Source organism: Dryobates pubescens, chromosome 9 (assembly GCF_014839835.1).
Source record: "Dryobates pubescens isolate bDryPub1 chromosome 9, bDryPub1.pri, whole genome shotgun sequence".
NCBI lineage: Eukaryota > Metazoa > Chordata > Aves > Piciformes > Picidae > Dryobates > Dryobates pubescens.
In genome coordinates this window covers 5,299,419-5,320,485 of record NC_071620.1, presented here as the reverse complement: position 1 = coordinate 5,320,485, position 21,067 = coordinate 5,299,419, and the positions used below count along the sequence as shown (strand labels likewise).

At 45.0% G+C, this 21,067-nt stretch overlaps 2 protein-coding genes across 14 annotated transcripts in view; both read right to left on the bottom strand.

Moving 5' to 3' along the window:
- The window catches only part of LOC104299421 (poly(rC)-binding protein 3), a 588,572-nt gene that overhangs the window by 3,299 nt on the left and 564,206 nt on the right, over window positions 1–21,067 (bottom strand). For 2 of the 13 annotated variants that reach the window (XM_054164286.1, XM_054164288.1), the window contains exons 12-13: window positions 16,003–16,172; window positions 6,691–6,951 (exon numbers count right to left, since the gene is read on the bottom strand). The exons of 2 other annotated variants lie outside the window; for them this stretch is intronic. In XM_054164286.1, the coding sequence (XP_054020261.1) occupies window positions 6,915–6,951; window positions 16,003–16,172 (207 nt within the window). In that variant the 3' untranslated portion in view covers window positions 6,691–6,914. Of the gene's footprint in view, window positions 1–6,690; window positions 6,952–14,209; window positions 14,800–14,945; window positions 15,231–16,002; window positions 16,173–21,067 lie in introns of those variants that run through there. 9 more of the 13 variants (XM_054164280.1, XM_054164281.1, XM_054164278.1 and 6 more) reach the window with 7 other exon arrangements.
- Window positions 9,319–10,125, bottom strand: LOC128897432 (poly(rC)-binding protein 4-like). Its single transcript, XM_054164292.1, has one exon. It carries the CDS (start codon window positions 10,038–10,040, stop codon window positions 9,699–9,701), a length of 342 nt encoding a protein of 113 aa, XP_054020267.1. The 5' UTR covers window positions 10,041–10,125; the 3' UTR covers window positions 9,319–9,698.

Sequence of the window (21,067 nt, the reverse complement as noted above, 5' to 3'; positions counted from 1 at the left end):
AATTAATAAGTAGCTGAAAAAAAATCTCTTAAGGTTTTGGAGGCATGGTAATTTTGAGTCCTTGGACTCTTGTGTATAGAAGTAAAAGTGATAGTCTGTGGGGTTTTTCCAGACTGGGGGATAGGGAAAAGAAAATATTATGCAGTTTATGTTATCTTAAAATGCTCTTCTGTCCGTTGCCCCAGCTTCCAATAAAATATGTGCATTGTTTTTTCAGTATCTGGTACAGTTTCTTTGTGCATGGCAGGGACAGAAGTGTGGAGCTACAGGTTCTCCACGGCGTATTTTCTGTGTTACACTGTAGGCAGTGCTGAGTATTCTCCTTTACAGTATCTTGTTTTGCTTAGTGCAGCTGTAGTATGGCATAGCTCACATTTCTTGAACAAGAAATGCCCCTGTACACTGCACTGGTTAGGCTGCACCTTGAGTACTGTGTCCAGTTCTGGGCCCCTCAGTTTAGGAAGGATGTTGACTTGCTGGAGCGTGTCCAGAGAAGGGCAACAAAGTTGGTGAGGGGTTTGGAACACAAGCCCTATGAGGAGAGGCTGAGGGAGCTGGGGTTGCTTAGCCTGGAGAAGAGGAGACTCAGGGGTGACCTTATTGCTCTCTACAACTACCTGAAGGGAGGTTGTAGACAGGCAGAGGTTGGTCTCTTCTCTCAGGCAGCCAGCACCAGAACAAGAGGACACAGTCTCAAGCTGCGCCAGGGGAGGTTTAGGCTGGAGGTTAGGAAGAAGTTCTATACAGAGAGAGTGATTGCCCATTGGAATGGGCTGCCTGGGGAGGTGGTGGAGTCACCATCACTGGAGGTGTTCAGGAGGAGACTTGCTAGGGTGCTTGGTTGCATGGTTTAGTTGATTAGGTGGTGTTGGATGATAGGTTGGACACGATGATCTTGAAGGTCTCTTCCAACCTGGTCTGGTCTATTCTATTCCTATTCTATTCTATGAGGAGTAACATTTTTTTCCCCCTGAAGATTATCTTGCATGTAGAGAGCCTCTAAAATTGATTTCTGGTCTGATAAGTACAGACGAAGCAAAATCAGGAACAAGCAAACTTGACAAGATAGGGGCACAAAAAGCAAAACTACCTTGAGCTTTGGTGAGTGAAATGAAACTATTTTGGGTGGTTTTTTTGTTGGTTTGTTTTTTGTTTGTTTTTTTTTTTTTTTACATTTGAGAATCTTTAAAAAAATTCAAATTTGCAGAGGACTTACAAAAAATAGGAACAAAATACATGGTTTGAGTTTTAATCAAAGGTAAAATTGTGCAGGAAGGGCTTAACATTTTGCTCTTTTTTTTTTGTTTTCAGGTATCTAGCTTGAAAAGCAGTTAGTGAGGTTTTAAAGGGAGAAAACAAGCTCTGTTCTTGTGGAAGCATTCTAGATACCTGCCTCAAAGACACTTATTAACCAAGCAACGACAAGAAAAACTAAAGCTAGGTATTTGACAAGAAAGACCTGATGTGGTGGGAGCACTTTCCATACTGTGAGATGGTATTTTACCATTCCTGCTTTCCTGAGTCCTTGGATTCAACTATTTATAAAGCTGTCAAAAAGTTCAAGCAGTGGTCCTGAGCAGGTGTTGTGCATCCATGTATTCCTGCTCATTTGTGCTGGCTTACAGCCATTTTGGCTGTTGCTGCTAAAATGACAGGACCCTCCAGCCTTCCATCAATTGTTGCTGTTGTACAACATTCAGAGGGTATTGAAATACAGAAACACTCGGAGAGCATTGACAAAACCCAAACTTCTGGCAAGTTGGAGAAAACTTAGTTGGGCCAAAAATGAACTAAGATTATCTTCTACAGCATGAAACATTTGAATATCAATGCAGAAAGTACTTATCATGCTGTAATGAAATACTCATTTATGACTGTACAAAGACCCTCCAGCTGAGAGGGTGATACAGTACTAACAAATGGACAAATTTCTTCAAAAGAAAACTTAAGGCACTCCCCAATTTCTCTCACTCTGAGGAAAGACAAATTTCTCATTGCTCTGCTTATCTTTGCTTTTCACCAACCTCACTCACCAAAGCACACTGGCTTGTTAAGGCCAAACTTTAGAGCCATTCTCTGCACTTGGCTTTATGTCATAAACAGATGTGCTTGAAGTCAGGTTACACTGTTTTTACAGTAGAAAAACATTAATCTCTGAGTTTGTAACTTGCATTTTGTACCTATATTGATAACTTTCATGTTGTACATGAATCTGCAAACCACAGTTTCCTGCAGATAAATAGGAAAGGAACTGAGCATTAATACAGTTCAGGGGGTTTAGTTCCATTGCCCTCCTCTTCAGAGGTATCTAAAGTAAGAAGCTAAAGGCAGATAGTTTAATTACAGTGCAGGGAGCTTGTACATTCAAATCCAAACCAGTGCAGGCTGTTCTAATTAGCAGAAATGGATGGCAGGAGTAAACACTGGGTAAGTCATCAATCTCTCCAAGGATGATGGACCAGGCAGTGGTTGTATGGATTGCTGAGGGAGTAACTGACAGCATTGGCTACTTGTTGTTCTTGCTTGTTTAGTAGCTGGTGCTCTCTTCCTTGGAGGAATCTCATAGATCCACAAATAGTGTTGTAGCCAACAGCTAATGGTGTACAACTGTACATTTTTTTCAGCATTTGAAAGAAAGGATTTAGAGAGCTTAGTGAAGAAGATAGGAGTGATAGGAGTGACTTTGCTATCTGTATCTGATGTGGCCAGTGATGATGTGTCAAGAGGGCAAGAAATCATCCTGCTTTTTAGCAATGGAAGTAGCCTGGCTGTAAGGCAAAAGAGGGAATTATCCCAACCTCACTGAATAGTCAAGCTAATTTATCACAGTAAATTATCTCCTGTGTCATAAAAAACCACAGGTATAATTCATTTATATCTCAAGTCTGTCCTCAGAAAACAGTTTTATGATCTTCTGATGAGCTACTCAGATGATTAACCAGAGAAAATAATTATTTTTAAGAACACATGCTTTCCTAACATAACATTAACTCCTTTTAATTCCAGTTTTAAACAATCAAGATCAAAGCAGTCCAAGAGACTAGCTCTGTACGTAGCCACTATTAAAAGTGAAGTTTTAACTCTCTGTCCTAGTGGAGTTGAGAAGAACAGTTTAATTCTAATCTGCAGAAAACTGAAGAATTGGGATTAAGAGGGAAGGCCTCAGCCTTTGCCTAAGCATTTGCAATCCTTATTTATTCATATAGTAATAAATACTGCATTGCTCAAGTTTAAGAACTGGAATTCCACACCACTAACAAACAGTTGTGGTTCCTCCAGTTCAGTGGTTTTGAAACTGCTAAGTGACTTCTGAGGGACACAATGTGTGTGCAGGCATGCATGTGTGTTTGAAATGGAGTTCAAGCAGCAGCTCTGCAAGGAGAAGTGGACTACAGCTGCAACTGCAAGTTCTTGGTAGTTAGCTGTTTTCTGACAAGTGCAGTCAGTCACAAATGATAACCTGTGTGCTACCTTCTCTCCTGCCATGGAGAAAAGAGGCTTTGAAGCCATGACTTAGAGGTAGATGTGGAAGAAGATCTGTATTTGGTACAGAGGAACCAACCAAACCAAACTAAGATAGCAACAACAAACCAAACAATGTACTTGTTTGCTGGCATGACTTTCATATCTCCACCAGAGCATGGCATTTCAAATTTAGTTTCAGAATTGCAAAGGAAAAAAAAAGACCATTAGCTTTGGTCCATCCCCATGCCAATAAAGCCCATCTGAGGGGAGAAAAATTCTGCTAATTACATGCCAGGGTAATTAAATTCTTTGCATTTCATCATCTTAAAAATACTGGGCTAGAAATAGCTTTAATGAGAGCAGCCATATGAAATGAGAGCAGCCATATGATTCAAGTATTCCCAGCACTTAAAACATTGTCTTTTCCTCTTACAATCAAGAAAGCTTGCACTAGGGAGTCAGACACTTAACCCAGAGGAGTCATGCTGTGGCTCTCATGAGAAGCCATAGTGTGAGCACACAGTGTTTCAGGAATTCCCTTTTGTTAGAGTGACAGAACACATGTATTGATGCAGAAACTGATTTAATTAACACTCCTGTGTCCCTTCTGGAACCATGGAGTAAGTGTGCTTTGGTGGCAAGAAAGAAAGGCAATTACATAGTTTGTAGCTCTAGGAAGTGTCACTGTGACCAAGAGATGGAAATTATCTCGTTTGAAGCAGTTTTTCAGCACTTGCCTTCATTTAAACTTGTGTCCTTCACTTCATTTAGAACTATCCTGGCCTGTTAGTTGTGGAGGAAAAAAAAATGTGAGCAGTTCCCTTCTGTAGATACTGAAACCAGATCCTTCTTCCACAAATACAGTGGGGGAGCTGATGTCTTCTGTAATTGGTTGTTACAGCACGTATGGAGGGCCTAAAATGTGTTCTGTATTCAAACCGCTCCTCTCAATGCTGTCCTTTGAATGTACAGTTCCTGTGATTGAGATGAACAGCCTGACAATTTCAGTCCTTTCTGTAGAAGCTGTGCCACTGTAAAATAATTGCATTAGTGAGCATATGTGACTTGTTCACTTATCACAGCATTTGTCCAAGAACGAGAAGGTCCTGTTCTTAGCACATTGAAAACAAGTGCTGAAGCACGTTCAGCTGAGATAGGAGACTGTGGTAGAAACTGGATTTGGATCTACTCCATCCCAGTGATGTGCTCTGGTTTTCATACTGTTGGGTATTCAAAAATGAAGAAAACCAGGACTCTGAGTTTGGATGAGGAGGGGCCAGTGAGTGCTTTAAGACTGTCATGTGTAACATCGCAGAAACACTTTGCAAGTGCAGCCTGATGAGGCTCCTTACAAGGTGCCTACATTCACAACTTAAGTGAGATCTATGCTGTTAGCTTACTGGGAGCCTTGACTGGCACAAATGGGTACCTTTTGGTCATAGATGCCTTCTGACTCCATCTGAGAACTGAAAGAAGGAAGTGGGAGAACTAAGGAAAATCTGCTCTGAGGGTGATAGAACACTTGAGCAGACTGCCCCAGAGAGGCTGTGCAGTCTCCTCTGCAGACTTCAATAACCTGCCTGAATGCATTCCTGTGCAACCTGATCTCTGGAGGCGCTTTCCAGCTATTACTGACCTGTGGTTCTGTGAAAACACTGCACACTAGCAATGAGCTAGGTGGTGTGGCTCAATACCTTTAACTTGGTTTGTTTTCATTCTGGTTGACTGCTACAGCCAGCACTCATACTTTGTATTGTTTTCACCTGAGCTGCTTGAATACTAGCCAGAACTGGTGTTTGACATACTAGGGATGGAACTTGTGCTATGGAATGTGCTGCCCAGGGAGGTGGTAGAGTCACCATCACTGGAAGTGTTTCAGAAGAGATTGGATGAGGCACTTAGTGCCATGGTTTAGTTGATTAGATGGTGTTGGATGATAGGTTGGACTTGATGATATTGAAGGTCTTTTCCAACCTGGTTTATTCTGTTCTGTTCTGTTCTTTCTATTCTGTTCTGTCCTCTTTCATTTGGAAACTCATAGTTGTATGGGCAGTCATTTTGGGTGCATGTTTCCTGCCTTTGGGAATGAGTAGGGAAGGAGGTTACAGCATTAGTCTCACTTCATTAAGGATGCTACTCGCTTGCACTGCCAAAACCTCTGCTTTCTCATGAGGATAAAGCAGTAAATGTGAAAGTACTGGCAGTGCTCTAAGAGATGGGCAGAAGTGCTGTATGCAAGCAGCCAGCCTCACTCTCACTCTCCTGTGAAGAGGTAACTGGAGGCTGTGGCTGCAGTGTTTCAGCAGATCCAGAGGAGGAGCCAAATGGCTCAAGCAGTGTCTCTGGGCACGATGAGACACCTCCCCTGGGCCAGCTCGGCCAGTTCTCGGATCTGAATGTAAATTGCCATGCTAGTTTCCTGGCAGGTGAAAAGTGCCGCTCAGAAGCCTTGTCATGGACCAGTGCTGCTAGGAATGGGGAAATACGAAGGGTCTTACCAATAATGTACTCAGTACCCAAGTTTGTTCTTTTGTTCCTGTTTTTCTTTCCCCAGTATCTGATCTTAAAAGCAGGAGGGGTAAAACAGGAGACACAAGCCGGTGAGAAGCTAAATTCTGTTGTTTCTATGCAGTGTGAGAAACTCTCCGAGAGCAACTTTGTTAGGCAACAGATAAGGTTTTGTGGAAGCACTGCTTACTCCACTAATCACACAATCTGTCTCCATGTAATGATGAAAGGACTCCTCATCCCTGAGGAGGGGCTGATGCGCTTTCTAACGCTGCCAGCGTGGCACAGTTGTTCCACTCCTTCCCAATGAGCACTGGGACCTTCAAACGTGGTGATACGAAACCTTTAATCGGTAATGAAAACAAGCAATTTGTCTGTGATCTTAGTTTGACAAGCCATAAAATAGTTTCTCTCAAATGACAAATTAGCAACTTGGTTACAAAGAACAAAGTTTAAACAACACAACAGTTGTATGCACAAAAGCTACCACGTTTCTTGTAGTGTGTTTTTTGTTGCTGTTGTTGGTTTTTTTTGTACTTTTCAAATCAGGAAAAGAAATGATTTATAAAACTGTCTCATGTAATTTACTGTTGAGTCTCTAGCTGAACACAGTGGTGTAGAACACTAATGGCCCATGCTTTCATACAGATTATTAGCCAAAGCATGAACACCGATGAAAACTGAACTCCTGGAAGTAACTTTGCTCTATGTTGCGAGCCACGACAGTGTTAAAACTGGAACAGCAATGAAAGCAACACAAGAGTTAGGAAGCACAGTTGCTTAAAGAGCAAAGGAAGTCGTTTCTTTTGATGCCTCAGAATAATAAGAAAGTTAGAAATGGCAGAAACTCCTCTGTAGATTAGTCCATAGAAAGCATTGTCTCATGGGGCTTTGGGAAAGTCCTGTCTGGTGGCTAATGCACTAGGGCAGGATGAGATACATTACAGAGCCCCCAGGCCAGTAACTTCTGAAGACAGCCTAAAATGTAGAAAGGAGAACCAAGGAAAACAAAAGGAAATACAAAAGGCCAAAAAACAAACACAAAGAAAATTAACACAAAAAAGAAAAGAAAAGAAAAGAAAGAAAACAAGAAAAAAAAATAAATCTTCTCACTATTAAAAAAATCACACTTGAGTACAACCAGCATAGAAGAGCATTTCAGTGCAGGCAAGTTTTCTCACACAGGGGGTGGGGGGGTGGGGTGGGTTGGTTTGTTTCTAAATGTCAGTTATTGAAACAGTTACAATAGTCCAGAACAATTGTACAGCGGTTTGCTGGAGCTGTTGAATAGCTGAGGTACCTTGACATCATTCCCAGTGTTTCCATCATTATATACAAACACCAAAATAAAGGGGGGGGGGGGGGGGGAGAGGGGGAGGAACCAAAACTATCCAACAAAGAAAAAATAACCAAACAAAACCAAAGCAACCAACCAAAAAACAAAGAAAAAGAGAAAAAGGGGGGGGGGGGGGGGAGGGAGTGGGGGAGAGGGCAAAAATAGCCAAATCCAAACAAACAACAAACCCAACCAAAAACCCAGTTTGGATAAGTGCAAACTGTAACAGTGGCAGTTCTACAAACGGTTACAGTGACAAAACTCAGTGCAAAGGTACTAAGGTGAATAAAAGCCCACAGAATACAGAGAGACACAAAATACTGAGATAGTACTTAGCCCTATACAATAATCATCATCATCATCATCATCACACACTTTGAAATACCATGTTTTTAAAAAGTATTGCATTTGCATTGTGTTTTTAGTGTATATTAAAATGCACTGAATACAGTTCAGTTGTTAAAGCTTTGTGTCCAAGGAGTGCAAGGTGGATGAATATGGCAGGCTAATGGGATTCTGGATTCAGAGGTGCAGAGGAAAGCCATATTGCATTACTGGGTTATGCAACAGAAATGAAAAAGAAGGTGGATGGAAACAAAAAACCAAAAACAAAGCACAACCAGGAAATGTAGTTAAAAACTAGTTCCAACAGCTAGTAACCAGCCATTGCAGCCCCCAGCTCTTTTCCACTGGGCTGAAGTTAGGTCTCTGGTTCTGATTAATCTGAATGCTTCACTACAGGGCTGTCCAGGCAGCAGTCTTTGCATGTTCTTTGATTAATGCTAGGTTTTACCCATACTTCAAACACAACCCAACTGCATGATTAGCGCAGCAGGGATGTGCTTTGTACAGAAACCTTACAAACCCAAATCATTTTGGCTGAACAAAAGAGCAAGTCTGGAGACCACGCCTGGAATACTGTATCCAGTTTTAGGCTTACCCAGTTCAAGAGAGACAGAGACCTGCTGGAGAGGGTCCAACAAAGAGCTCCGAGCATGATTAGAGGACTTAAACATCTCTCCTATGAAGAAAGACTGAGAGAACTGGGGCTGTTAAGTCTGGAGGTGGCTGAGAGGGAATCTTACCTAATATCTATATTAACTGTCTGAGAGGTGGGTGTCAAGAGGAAGGGGACAGGGTCTTTTCAGTGGCACCACCACAGTACTAGGATAAGGAACAGTGGATATAAGCTAGAACACAGGAAGTTCCACCTCAACATGAGGAGAAACTTCTTTACTGTGAGGGTGACAGAGCACTGTAACAGGCTGCCCAGGGAGGTTGTGGAGTCTCCTTCTCTGAAGACTTTCAAAGCCAACCTGCATGTGTTCCTGTGTGGCCTGCCCTAGGTGATCCTACTTTGGCAGAAGGGTTGGACCCAATGAGCTCTGGAGGTCCCTTCCAGCCCCTAACACTCTATGATGCTATGATATGCTGGAAGGGGTAGCAGAATTAAGTGACTGTGCATGTCTGACTTGTATCTACTATTAAGCACTTGCAAAAATAAGTACTTGGTGTGAAAGATCTGAATGCAAAAGGAGGAGCATGCTACCTGTTACTAAAGGAGTGTGTTTTCAAAACCAGAGGAAAACTGTTGCAGCCTTTAAAAGAATTAAGTGGGAAGGCACAGGTGCCTGACACTATTTCTTATTGTCTTCTAATAGTTTTAATTTAGCAGTTCTTCTCAGACCAGAAAGCATTATTTGGTGTCTGGAGAAGCACCCGAGGGTTGGTACTTTCTAGCCCTGACCTCTTGCTCACAGGCAGGTGTTTGGGCAGGGAAGATAGGGAGTCTTCAGATCTGTTGAGAGCAACAGAATGACCAAGGGGGCCGGCACTTGGCGTGAGATTTCAGGGGCATTAGCAATCGTTACAAGTGCCACATTTGCAGGCAGTTAGCAAGAGAAAAATAATCATCGGCGGTGCCCATCTGTTTTGTAGTTGGAGGATCCCTTGAAGGGGCTCTAAGTGTATTCGTGTGACAGGCAGCATTGCTGGAGCGGGGAGAGGGGGGACCTGGCAGTGGAGACCTGGCTGTCCAGATTTTGCCTCGTTTATGTGCCTTTTCTCTCCAGATGCCTCTTTGCTGTGATGGCGGCAGCCCGGCTGTGCTGCAAGGCTGCCGGAGGGCCAGCCCTAGCGGTTGGCCCCAGCATCAGGAAGGTGTCGTCAGGGAAAGCCCCTGGGCTAGCACCCGCCTGCTGTTGGAACTAGTTGGTAGGTGGTGCCTGGGTGTTAGTTGTTATGGAGAGCGGAAGACGACTTGAGTCGGCAGCAGTTAACACTAGCGATTGAACAGCAAAATAAAAGATGCCGTATTGTTTCCTTGATAACTAGGATCTACCAGAGACTCTTGGTAGAGCTGGCAAAGCTTGCATTGTGGCTCATCCCTTCAATATGGAGCAAACTTCTGGCGGTCAGATTTCTTAACCCCACTCGTCGAAGGAATTTTGGCAGTGTAAGCGGACAAACTCCCCGTGGCCCCCGCGGCAGCCGCGGCATTTAGTGCCAGGAGTGGGACAGTTTTCATGCCAAGCAGACTGGAGACAGGAACGGCATAGTGGGTGGTTGGCAGAGTTGGTAGGGGAGGGGGGGTACTGACGGTAACGGCGGAGGCGGCCGCCAGCACGGCCATGGAGGTGGGGGTGGAGGTAGGGGTGGCAGACTGAGAGAGGTTCATGTTGAGGTCAACAGGGGTCGTGACGGAAGCGGTCTGGGTGCTGACTTTAGCCATCTCTAAGCTGCAAACGAAGAGAGGAAGAGGAACAAAGGTTGGGAAGGTTCAAGCCAGGGTGGTGGGGCAGGGAGGAGGAGGAGGAGGAGGAAGGAATGGCAGGAGGGACAGCAACCACGAAAGGTCAGGATTAGATCGGTGGACAAGGTGGACAGACGAGTAGGAGAGGGGGAAAGAGAGAGAAAAAAAGGGAAAATGAGGGTCATAGGAGGAACATGTTATGTGTTAAAGAAGAGAAATAACAAAAGGGCTTTTCATGACTTGATGGGGAAAACGTCATCGAGACCAAAGTTCTTTCAAGGAAGGGGGAAAAAAAAAGTGGAGGGGGTTTGGTAGATTATTTTTTTTCATAGGAAAAAAAAAAGGGGGGGGAAAAGGAAATCTAAGGAATGCAGGTAATGGCAAAAGAGATGGAAAAAAACCCAAACACAAAAGAAAACTTAAAAGTAACTATGAGGTTTACTCCCCAGCACTGATAAGGGTGGATTTTGCTTGTCAGAGTTACGGTATTTTTGCAAGGGGGGACGCGGGGGGTTTTTGGTTTCTTTTTCTTTTTCCAGTAATTAGTTTTTGGTTTCTTTTTCTTTTTCCAGTAATTAGTTTTTGTTCATTTCTCAATTTGTCAATTTTTTGTGACAGGAAATGGCAGCTTTTGGTCGTTTTGCTAGGACGAGAGGAGCCCGAGCGAGGATTCGCTGCTTTCATCCCAGGCGTAAGGTTTTGGTCGTTTTGGTTTGGTTTTGGGGATGTTTGTTTGCTTGTTCGTTTTGGGGTGATCTTTATTTATTTACCTACTTAGTGATTCATTCATTCATTCATTCATTCATTGATTTTGAAAGTTAGCTGGTTGTTTTTCACTTCACTGTGAGGTCATTGTGCGCTTTTTTCACCTACAACAAACCTGATGAGCCAGCGTTCGCTTCCGTTCCTAATGTCTCCAGGCTTTTTTTTTGTCTGTTTGTTTGTTTGTTTGTTGTTTTTAAAAGCACAACAAAATCTTGATGCCATCTAATCATAAGGAAATTAGCAACAAAACAAAAAAAAGGGGGGGGGGGGGGAGGGGGGAAAGAAGAAAAGAGAGGGAGGGAAAACACCCTGGTTTCCACAGCAGCAGTATCCCTTTCTGAGCTTGTGGCAGCGGTTACAGTGAACATAAAAAGAGAGCTTAACAACATCTGACGGCCGAGGTACTACATGGATACAACGTACATATCATCAGCCGGACCCCACCAGCACCGGGAAGTGGATTGAACCCGGCCTCCCTGCCCGAGGCCACCACAGGCTCTTTGGAGGCTGCTGATCCTCGCCTCTAACTGCCACCCACTGGCAGGTGTGACGAGGTTGGCCCACGTGCTGAGGCTTTCCGGTACATTTTTAGACATGAAAACACAGTGCTCCCAAGGACGCATTGTTGTTGTGACAAAATGTCTACCTTGCTCAATCCTCCATCAGTTCTCCACTGGCTGTGCTTGTTGCAGCTTTTGGGTTGGCAAACAACCTCAATACCTATTTCGGGATGCGGTTTGTGTGCAACCAGCTGTGAGGAATGTCAGCCTAGCATTATAAATAGCACTAGCTACAGTTCTACATGTAGTAACTCCAAGCGGGTTTGTTGGTTTGGTTGGGTTGGGTTTATTGGTTTGGGGTTTTTTGGGTTTGGTTTGGGGTTTTTTTGGTTGGTTGGGTTGGGTTTTTTGTTTGTTCCCCCTGTAATTACTCTTTTGTCAGGCTCCTGGGCTTTCTCCTGAGCTGAGCTGAGAGGCTGCAACAGCTTCTCCCGCCCAGAGTGGATTGCTAGTAAGCTGACTGCCTGGCTATTCAGAAGACCTGCCAGGTCCTTATCAGGTCCTACCAGGCCTGTGGAAGCTTCCCAGCACAGGGTTTGTGCTGGTTCCTGTTGGTGCTAGGGGTTGGGTGCACAGGCTTAGGGAGCAACCGTAGCCAGGCTACAGATTTGGACGGGAATGGGGTCGCCCTGCTCAGGGCCTACAAGAGCCTTGCTTTTCCTCACCTTAGACTTACATGCAGCTTTGAGAGTACCAGCCTCTGGTCTGTTCATGGCTGAGAAACACAGTGACCAGAAGGCCTGCCCGCTTTGTGCCAAGGGCAAAGACACAAGCGCTACAGAGAAGATGGAGGTATGCTGGACTCAAGTTTTCCGAAGCACTGCTGCTGACCGTGAGTCCAAAGGATACTTGAAGCAAGTCTGAGCTGGGGAGAGGAGCAGGGAGGGGAGGGGGAAATACCTGAGCACCAAACTCCACTCTTCCCCATAAAAGAAAGAGCTCTCTTGGAGTATTAAATGCTTGGTGGCTTTTCCTGGGAAGCTGGGAGGTGCGTGTCTTCTCTGAGGGGCTGGGAAGGGAGAAGGCTGAGTGCGTAAAATGAGCACCTGTTTATAGGAGGTAAAGCTTTGGCTTCCTGCCCCGTGGTGTTTGTCCCCATGGATGAGCAGCTCCCAGATTTTGCTAACCCTTGCAGCAGAGTTGCTCTTTGTGGAAAACAGGGCATCCTTGCACCATTAGCTATGCTGCTTGCAAGCTACTTGCACAGTGGGATTTACATCAGGAATACTGAATTGGTGTACCCAGCTCCAGTGCACAGTCTCAGCTTGGGGTGCCGGAGTTACGTGGTGACATCTTAGCAGGTTCTGAAAAATTCAGTAGGATCTTCAAATATTTTGAACTCAGTATTATTATTATTATGGGAGGGAGGCATATAGAAAGATACTGCAGGGCTCAGTGTTGCAGTGACTCCAAATTTGCTTACCTTGCACTAACAAAGCAAAACAATCCTTACCGACACGGGGTCTATTTGAGCCTGAGATTCTCCTACACTGGCAGGGAGAATTGGGTTCCCAGGCTAAATGAGGGTGTACTCCCTGTGTCTGCTGTGCTCACACAGGTACAATTGAAGCAATAATTTGCTCTGCTTCACATTCCTTACCGGTGGCAACACGGAAGGTGAAGGTACGTCAGGTTAGCTGGGAGCTGTCCTGCGACAGTGGCAGTTTTCCAAACCAATTGTAAATAGAGCAGGATTGAATGTGGAAGCAGATGAGGCAGCCTTCATGCAAAATATAATGGTGCTAATTTTACACCTCTTTGTGAATATATGCAGTGAAGGCTACATCCTGCATTACCCCCCAAACAGTGACAGGAGTAAAGGCTGAGCGTGGCTTTGGCAGTCCTGTTAGCTCTGTCAATGAACCTCTCATCAAAATCACAGTAAACCCAAAACCTTTGGGAGGAAGTGCTGCTGGCTACAATTCATCTACAATTCAAAGTCAAATATCACACAGGGAAGCCAAATGACAGTTCATTCTTAACAAAAACTAGAAGATGGGGTAGTGAAAAATCCAGTTACTACAGCAGAGACCAGTGGAGAGAGAAGAGATTGCACAGGAAAGTAAGACAATTCTACTGCAAACAATCCAGGACACAAAAGTCAGTGCTGGGTAATCAACAGAGAATCCAAACAATACTATAGAGAGATTTAAGTCTCTGTCTTGATATCCAATCAATGTATTTATAGATCTACAATTTAGAGTATGCTATGTACATATTTGACACCAGATTTCAATAAAGGTCTTAAAATGCTTCAAGGAATTGTTCTACAGACGGCAGCTTTGGTTGGAGGGTAGCTTAAGGATACACACAGGAGGTTTCAGAAGTACTGTGGACAGATTTTTATTTCCCTTACATCCTGTGCTTCTGTGAGACACTGATTTATGTAGAAACTCTAGCTCTGCAAACCAAATCCAAGAGCACCACAGATCTTGAGGAGGAGAGGAAAGAAAAACCAGTCCACCTTTCCCTTAATGCCTGTATGATTTTCTTTATTGAAATTACTATTGTGAGATACCTGGGGCACTCTGGGTACTCTACTCAGCGCTTCCCCAACACTGCTTACTTCCTGCCAACATCTTTAAAAGAAATGGCAGTACTGGTGGCAGGGTTAGGGCTGACAAACACTGAAATCTTCCCCCAGCACGGCAGCAGCAGCCCTGATCTGCCTCTCAGAAACCTGCCTGAGCACCTAAACCGCAGCTAAAGCCGACCTCCCTCTTGCCTGAACATTCCTCCAGTGCAACTGCAAGCTGGCACTGCTGCAGTAGCGGCACCTGACTGGACAGGAATTTCTCTTGTGAAAGGAGAAATCTGGAACATTGTCACTTTTTAAAATGAACAAGTCACCTTAATGTCCTATGTTACCTTAGAGCTTAATTTATTATACATTACTTTAAGAGTCTTCATTTACAAATGAAGTCGCTTCATCTAAACACAGTTTCAATACATGGTACAGAGTAAGAGATGATGGTTTATTGTAGATGATGGCAACAAGCAACTTCTGTCTAGAAATTCAGCAGGAAGGAAATGTTTGGTTTCTGGTTTCACAGAGTATAGAGAGAGTATCCGTGGTATGTGACTGCTGAGAAGGTTTCTTCTTTGCAAAAGTATGTTAAAGGGCCTCACATATATCCCACTCCATCAAAAGACTCATTAAGCAGTAATGAACAGAAGTGTGAGAGTTCACAGGCTTCTCTAAAGTGAGTCAAACAGAGGTTTGTTCACTAGCATTTCTGTCTCTGGTGAGCGGCTCACTGCAGCTCCATTAGCAAGTGCCTTATTTTATTTGCATGCTTTAGCTGTCTTGAAGGTCTTAAATTGTTATCTTCTGAGATCCAGAGGCATGCCATGTGGTGTTTGTGCAACTAAAAATGAAGGGGTCTATTCTCGTCTCGCTGTGTGGGGAATCCCTGAACACCAAGAGAAGAACATATCCTTAAGGGTTAAAGGAGGGAACACATTTTTATTTGATCACAGGGCTTATGGACGTGACTTATATTTGCTACAAAGAACATCAACCAAAAAAAAAAGAGCTGCAGGTTGTCTTTAGGATTCTGGAAATGGCTTATCTTTACGTTCCACGACACCACCCCCTCGATATACCTTTCCCTAGGAGGCTACTTTCAAGCTGAATTACAAAGAGTAGCAGTTTTGTCTGCTGTAGCACAGAGCTGCACAAACATCCTTTTCCTCCATTAAGAGCTGTACAGTGGCTTTTAGTGGTGCACAACAGAACTGGGCTGGAGAGGAGGTTAGACCATAGGAAGCTGTACATCTGCTCCACACATAAAAAATCACATCTTTTGTACTCCCTTAACAGCAAACATAGTTAAACACAATGCTTGATTCAGATCACAGTATTTTGAGAGGGAAAGAAAAAAAAAGAAAAAGAAAAATGTAAAAAGGCAATGAAATACATAGACACTGCCCCCCCCTCCCCCCAGTGTGCTGCCTCAGTCTACAAGGGAACACTCTGGCCACTGCACATGCTTAAGAAGACTGTCTAAATAATCACATCGTCATGGAGAGAGACTTAAGCTGTCACAGTGCCCTGGCTGAACAGCCAGTGGTGTTTCCATGAATTCTGGCACTGGTGAAGCAGAGAGACTCTCACCCTGACCCATTAGGGAATGCTTGTCAAAACAACTGTGATGCTGTCTCTACAACAAACCCACCAAATAAATTCTGTGCCCCTTTAGCAACCAAATGCCAGTGGCCCTGAGGAGCCGTTTCCGGTTAGTACATGAAATCTGTTTGGCAATTTGTCCCACTGTATTTGCCATTTAGGCCAGTGAGGGTCTGTGGAAAGCATGTTCTTGGAGAGAATTTGCTTGTCATTTCAGATGGATGCTAATGTGATTGTGCAGATTTTTTTCTGTCTTTTATTGTTCAAGGTGTACCTGGACTTGCACCAGGTGAAGCTCCATTGCATAGGAACCGACAGCAGTCCCAGGTTCTAATGCCACAGGCTTTACAAATCACTAGGAACTGAATACTGCTATGCCAAATTGGACACTGCAAAGCAACCTTCTGGATCTGCCCAGGACAGGTGTTTGCTGGAGAGCAGACAAAGCAATCTTGCAGAAGCATTATCACTCACAAAGCAAACTTACCTTGCATTAATGAGGTACTGTGCTAAGCTGATGTTTGCAGGGGATCCTGTGATTGTAACTTGTCGTTCTGCAGAGCCTTCTGTGGCATTAGCAATCTTGATCTGCGCTCCTGACATCTGCCTGATTTCATTTATCTTACTGCCTTGTCTGCCAATTATGCAGCCTATTAACTGGAGCGGGACAAAGACTGAGATTAGTGCCACAGACACAGGCAAAAACCACGTAACTGAAGTTTATCATAATGCTAAAAACATAGTCCTGAAGAGATCAGTATCAAAAGATTTTTGCTGTGCTGTTTGGAAGGAGTCACTAGTGCAGTCCATTGGCTGTATGGTCATAGGTCTTTGAATCAAGTTCATAGAACCATAAAATCAATAAGGTTGGAAAAGACCTCAGAGATCATCAAGTCCAACCTATTACCTAACACCTCCTGACAACTGAACCATGGCCTCAAGTGCCACATCCAATCCTTTTTTGAACACCTCCAGGGAGAGGGACTCCATCACCTCCCTGGGCAGCAGAGCCAATTACTCTTTCTGTGAAGAAAGAGCCTAAACTTCCCCTGGCACAGCTTGAGAGTTCTTGTGCTGGTTGCCCAGGAGAAGAGACCAACCCCCACCTGGCTACAACCTCCTTTCAGGAAGCTGTAGAGAGCAATGAGGTCTCCCCTGAGCCTCCTCTTCTCCAGGCTAAACAATCCCAGCTCCCTCAGCCTCTCCTCACAGGGCTGTGCTCAAGGCCTCTCCCCAGCCTTGTTGCCCTTCTCTGAACATGTTCAAGTGTCTCGATGTCCTTCTTAAACTGAGGGGCCCAGAACTGGACACAGGACTCAAGGTGTGGCCTTGCAGAGTACAGGGGCACAATGACTTCCCTGCTCCTGCTGGCCACACTGTTCCTAATGCAGGCCAGGATGCCATTGGCCTTCTTGGCCACCTGGGCACACTGCTGGCTCATGTTCAGCCTACTGTCCACCAGTACCCCCCAGGTCCCTTTCTGCCTGGCTGCTCTCCAGCCACTCTGACCCCAGCCTGTAGCTCTGCATGGGGTTGTTGTGGCCAATGTGCAGAACCTGCCACTTGGACATGTCGAATGCCATCATGTTGGACTCTGCCCATCTGTCCAGCCTGTCAAGGTCCCTCTGCAGAGCCCTCCTGCCCTCAAACAGATCGACACCTGCCCCAAACTTACTGATGATGGACTCAATCCCCTCGTCTGGATCATTAATAAAGATATTAAACAGGATGGGGCCCAGCACTGATCCCTGGGGCACACCACTAGTGCCTGGCTGCCAGTGGGATGTGGCACCATTCACCACCACTCTCCAGGCTTGGCCCTCCAGCTAGTTCCTAACCCAGTGCAGAGTGCTGCTGTCCAAGCCATGGGCTGACAGCTTGCCCAGGAGTTTGCTATGGGGGGATGGTGCCAAAGGCCTTGCTGAAGTCCAGGTAGACTACTGTTCTACTGCTACAACTCGGTATCAGACTGTCTGCTTGGCAGAAGATGACAGTGTGCCATGGTGCTGACAAATACAAAACATAGGCCAGCCTGACTACCATTGGCAGCAGCCAGCTGAGAACAGCTGCTGGAAGCAGGGCTGGCCACCCACAGCTGCTGCTGTGCAGCTCTGCCCTGCTCCAGTGCACTGCCAGACCAGACCCTGACCTCCTTGGGGACACGTGGCCCTTGCTTGGCCAGGTCCTGCCCTGTTCAAGTCAGTGGGATTTACAGCTCTGTAACTGCAGGCAGAAGCAGATGTAGGAAGAGACAGTTTTGTGTCCCTAGATCTCAAGGGTTCTTTTGGTGTTACCTTCCATTATCAGTGTTTTAAAGGTCTGCTAGAGACAGATTCAGTGTCCAGACATTTTATCAAAAGCTGAAACCTTGGCCAGCATAATCCTTGCTCCACACTCAGGGACAGGCAGAAAGCCAGAGCAGGTACCTGGGTAGCCAAGACAAGCACAAGAGGAGACCTGCAATGGGGGGAAAATGAGGTTCCAGGAAACATGTACATAGGATATCTGGTCCTCTTCAAGCAGGACTCTCTGTCTGCTGTCCTTATCCTGAGGACCTGTCCCAGCACATAACTCTACATGACACTGCAGAAGACCTATGTGAGCTTTACCAGGAAGCCTTTAACCTGTTTCTGTGCACACATGAATGTGATTACATGTGCTAAGTGGTAGCAGCACAGGGATCCCTAAGTGCCTGCTTCCTATACCTCAGTCCCACTGACCTCCACAGGCTGCAGGCAGTGAAGGTGAAGCAGGTAAGAAGAGTGCCTGGAGCACAGATGGTAGCACCAGTGCCAGCCAGTGGTAGGGTTTGGATTGTTATTAGAGTATGCCACCAGGTGGCTCTGAGCAACTTGATCTAGTGTGAGGTGTCCCTGCCCATGGCAGGGGGGTTGGAACTAGATGATCCTTGAGGTCCCTTCCAACCCTGACAATTCTATGATTCTATGACCAGTGTGGGGAAAGCAAAATCAGTCCTACCAGAATGGCAATGTACAGCAAAACTGGCAGTACTAGATCCACTCCTATCTATTAACCTGTATAGAAAAAATATGCAAAAATATATAACAGTGTATTATTTAGAAGAATGTCAAGCAGCCCAGTTCACAGATATGGCTGTCGTTGTGTCATTCAAAGCAGAGGAACTGCTTGGGACTACTTGTAGTCTTACAGCTCTGCGAAGGCACTTGCTAGGTTGCTCAAGAGACTGCCACTTGTATGTGCTTAAAAGCCCTCCAATGAGATCTGTAACCTGGGTGGGTCAGACTAGAGCCTTCACAATCTCCTAGCTAAATTTTAGTTAGGCAGCAGGAATTCAGTCCAAACCTGTCAAGAATACTGGTGATGCAATTATGAATAGAATAGAATTAACCAGGTTGGAAAAGACCTTTGAGATCATGGAGTCCAACCTATCACCCAACACCATCTAATCAACTAAACCACTGGCACCAAGTGCCTCATCCAGTCTCCTCCTAAACACCTCCACTATCTAGAAAAAGCCTCAGTCTGAGGCTTTCCACAGCCATCCTTTGTTGCTGTGACAATGGGATCCTTGACCATGCTCTGCAAGCCATGACATGCAGAATTCACTTCTTCATTTGCCATGCAGGAAGGACAGTAGTGCTGGAGTGCATGGGCTTTCTCTGGGGTGCCTTTCCAACTGCATATTAGTTATGATGACATTTGTGCAGTACCCAAATATTCAAGAGCAGATGGGTTCTGGAAGACGTTCTGGGTCCCCTGATTTAAGAAGGACATCGAGACACTTGAACGTGTCCAGAGAAGGGCAATGAGGCTGGGGAGAGGCCTTGAGCACAAGCCCTATGAGGAGAGGCTGAGGGAGCTGGGATTGTTTAGCCTGGAGAAGAGAAGCATCAGGGGTGACCTCATTGCCCTCTACAACTACCTGAAAGGTGGTTGTAGACAGGAAGGGGTTGGTCTCTTCTCCCAGGCAACCAGCACCAGAACAAGAGGACACAGTCTCAAACTGCACCAGGGGAGGTTTAGGCTGGAGGCGAGGAGAAAGTTCTTCACAGAGAGAGTCGTTCATCATTGGAATGTGCTGCCCAGGGAGGTGGTGGAGTCACTGTCCCTGCAGGTGTTTAAAAAAGGACTGGACATGGCACTTGAAGCCATGGTTCCGTTGTCATGAGGTGTTGGGTGACAGGTTGGACTTGATGATCTCTGAGGTCTTTTCTGACCTTGTTGATTCTATGATTTCCTCTAAAGAGCTTTGACACAGACATTTGGGTTTACATAAAGCCACCTGTTCTGCCTCACTTTGAGATGAGGCCGTGTCAAATCACCTCCAAACATATCTCTTTTCAAGACATGTTTCCAGTGCTGCCAGCTGCCCCCTGTCATTCTGTAGCTATTGTGAGCTATGTCAGTCCCACAAAAGCCCCTAGCCACAAAAGCAAGCTGCCCTGGGCTTTGAAAGCAACCACCTGTGTGCATTGCTGCCTGTTTCATAGACATGGGTTGGCTGCTTTCCCAAGCTCAGCAGGGGAAGTTAAGGAATGGGGAAGATGACAGTAGAGCTGCTTTCAAGGATTTTAGGTGCAGCATTATTTTTGATGCTCCCTTGCATCCTCAACATATAGTAAGCTTTACTCTCACAGGATACATCCAGAGGAAGTTCTCCAGAAAACAACTGATAGAGCTGGCCCATGAAAGAGGAGCCAAACCTGCTATTAAACAGTGTTGGGTGATAGGTTGGGCTTGAGAATCTCAAAAGTCTTTTCCAACCTGGTTAATTCTATGCTATGCTACTTCTCTTCTCTTTTCTCTTCTCTTCTCTTCTCTTCTCTTCTCTTCTCTTCTCTTCTCTTCTCTTCTCTTCTCTTCTCTTCTCTTCTCTTCTCTTCTCTTCTCTTCTCTTCTCTTCTCTTCTCTTCTCTTCTCTTCTCTTCTCTTCTCTTCTCTTCTCTTCTCTTCTCTTCTCTTCTCTTCTCTTCTCTTCTCTTCTCTTCTTCTTCTCTTCTCTTCTCTTCCTCTTCTCTTCTCTTCTCTTCTCTTCTCTTCTCTTCTCTTCTCTTCTCTTCTCTTCTCTTCTCTTCTCTTCTCTTCTCTTCTCTTCTCTTCTCTTCTCTTCTCTTCTCTTCTCTTCTCTTCTCTTCTCTTCTCTTCTCTTCTCTTCTCTTCCTCTTCTCTTCCTCTTCTCTTCTCTTTTCTTCTCTTCTCTTTCTCTTCTCTTCTCTAATCTTTCTCTTCTCTTCTCTTCTCTTCTCTTCTCTTCTCTTCTCTTCTCTTCTCTTCTCTTCTCTTCTCTTCTCTTCTCTTCTCTTCTCTTCTCTTCTCTCTCCTATCCTATCCTATCCTATCCTATCCTATCCTATCCTATCCTATCCTATCCTATCCTATCCTATCCTATCCTATCCTATCCTATCCTATCCTATAGATTATACCAAGCCTACTGTCCAGTTCTGGGCCCCTCAGTTCAAGAAAAATACTGAGTTGCTCAAACACGTCCAGAGAAGGGCAACGAAGCCGGTGAGGGATTTGGAGCACAAGCCCTGTAAGAAGAGGCTGAGGGAGCTGGGGTTGCTTAGCCT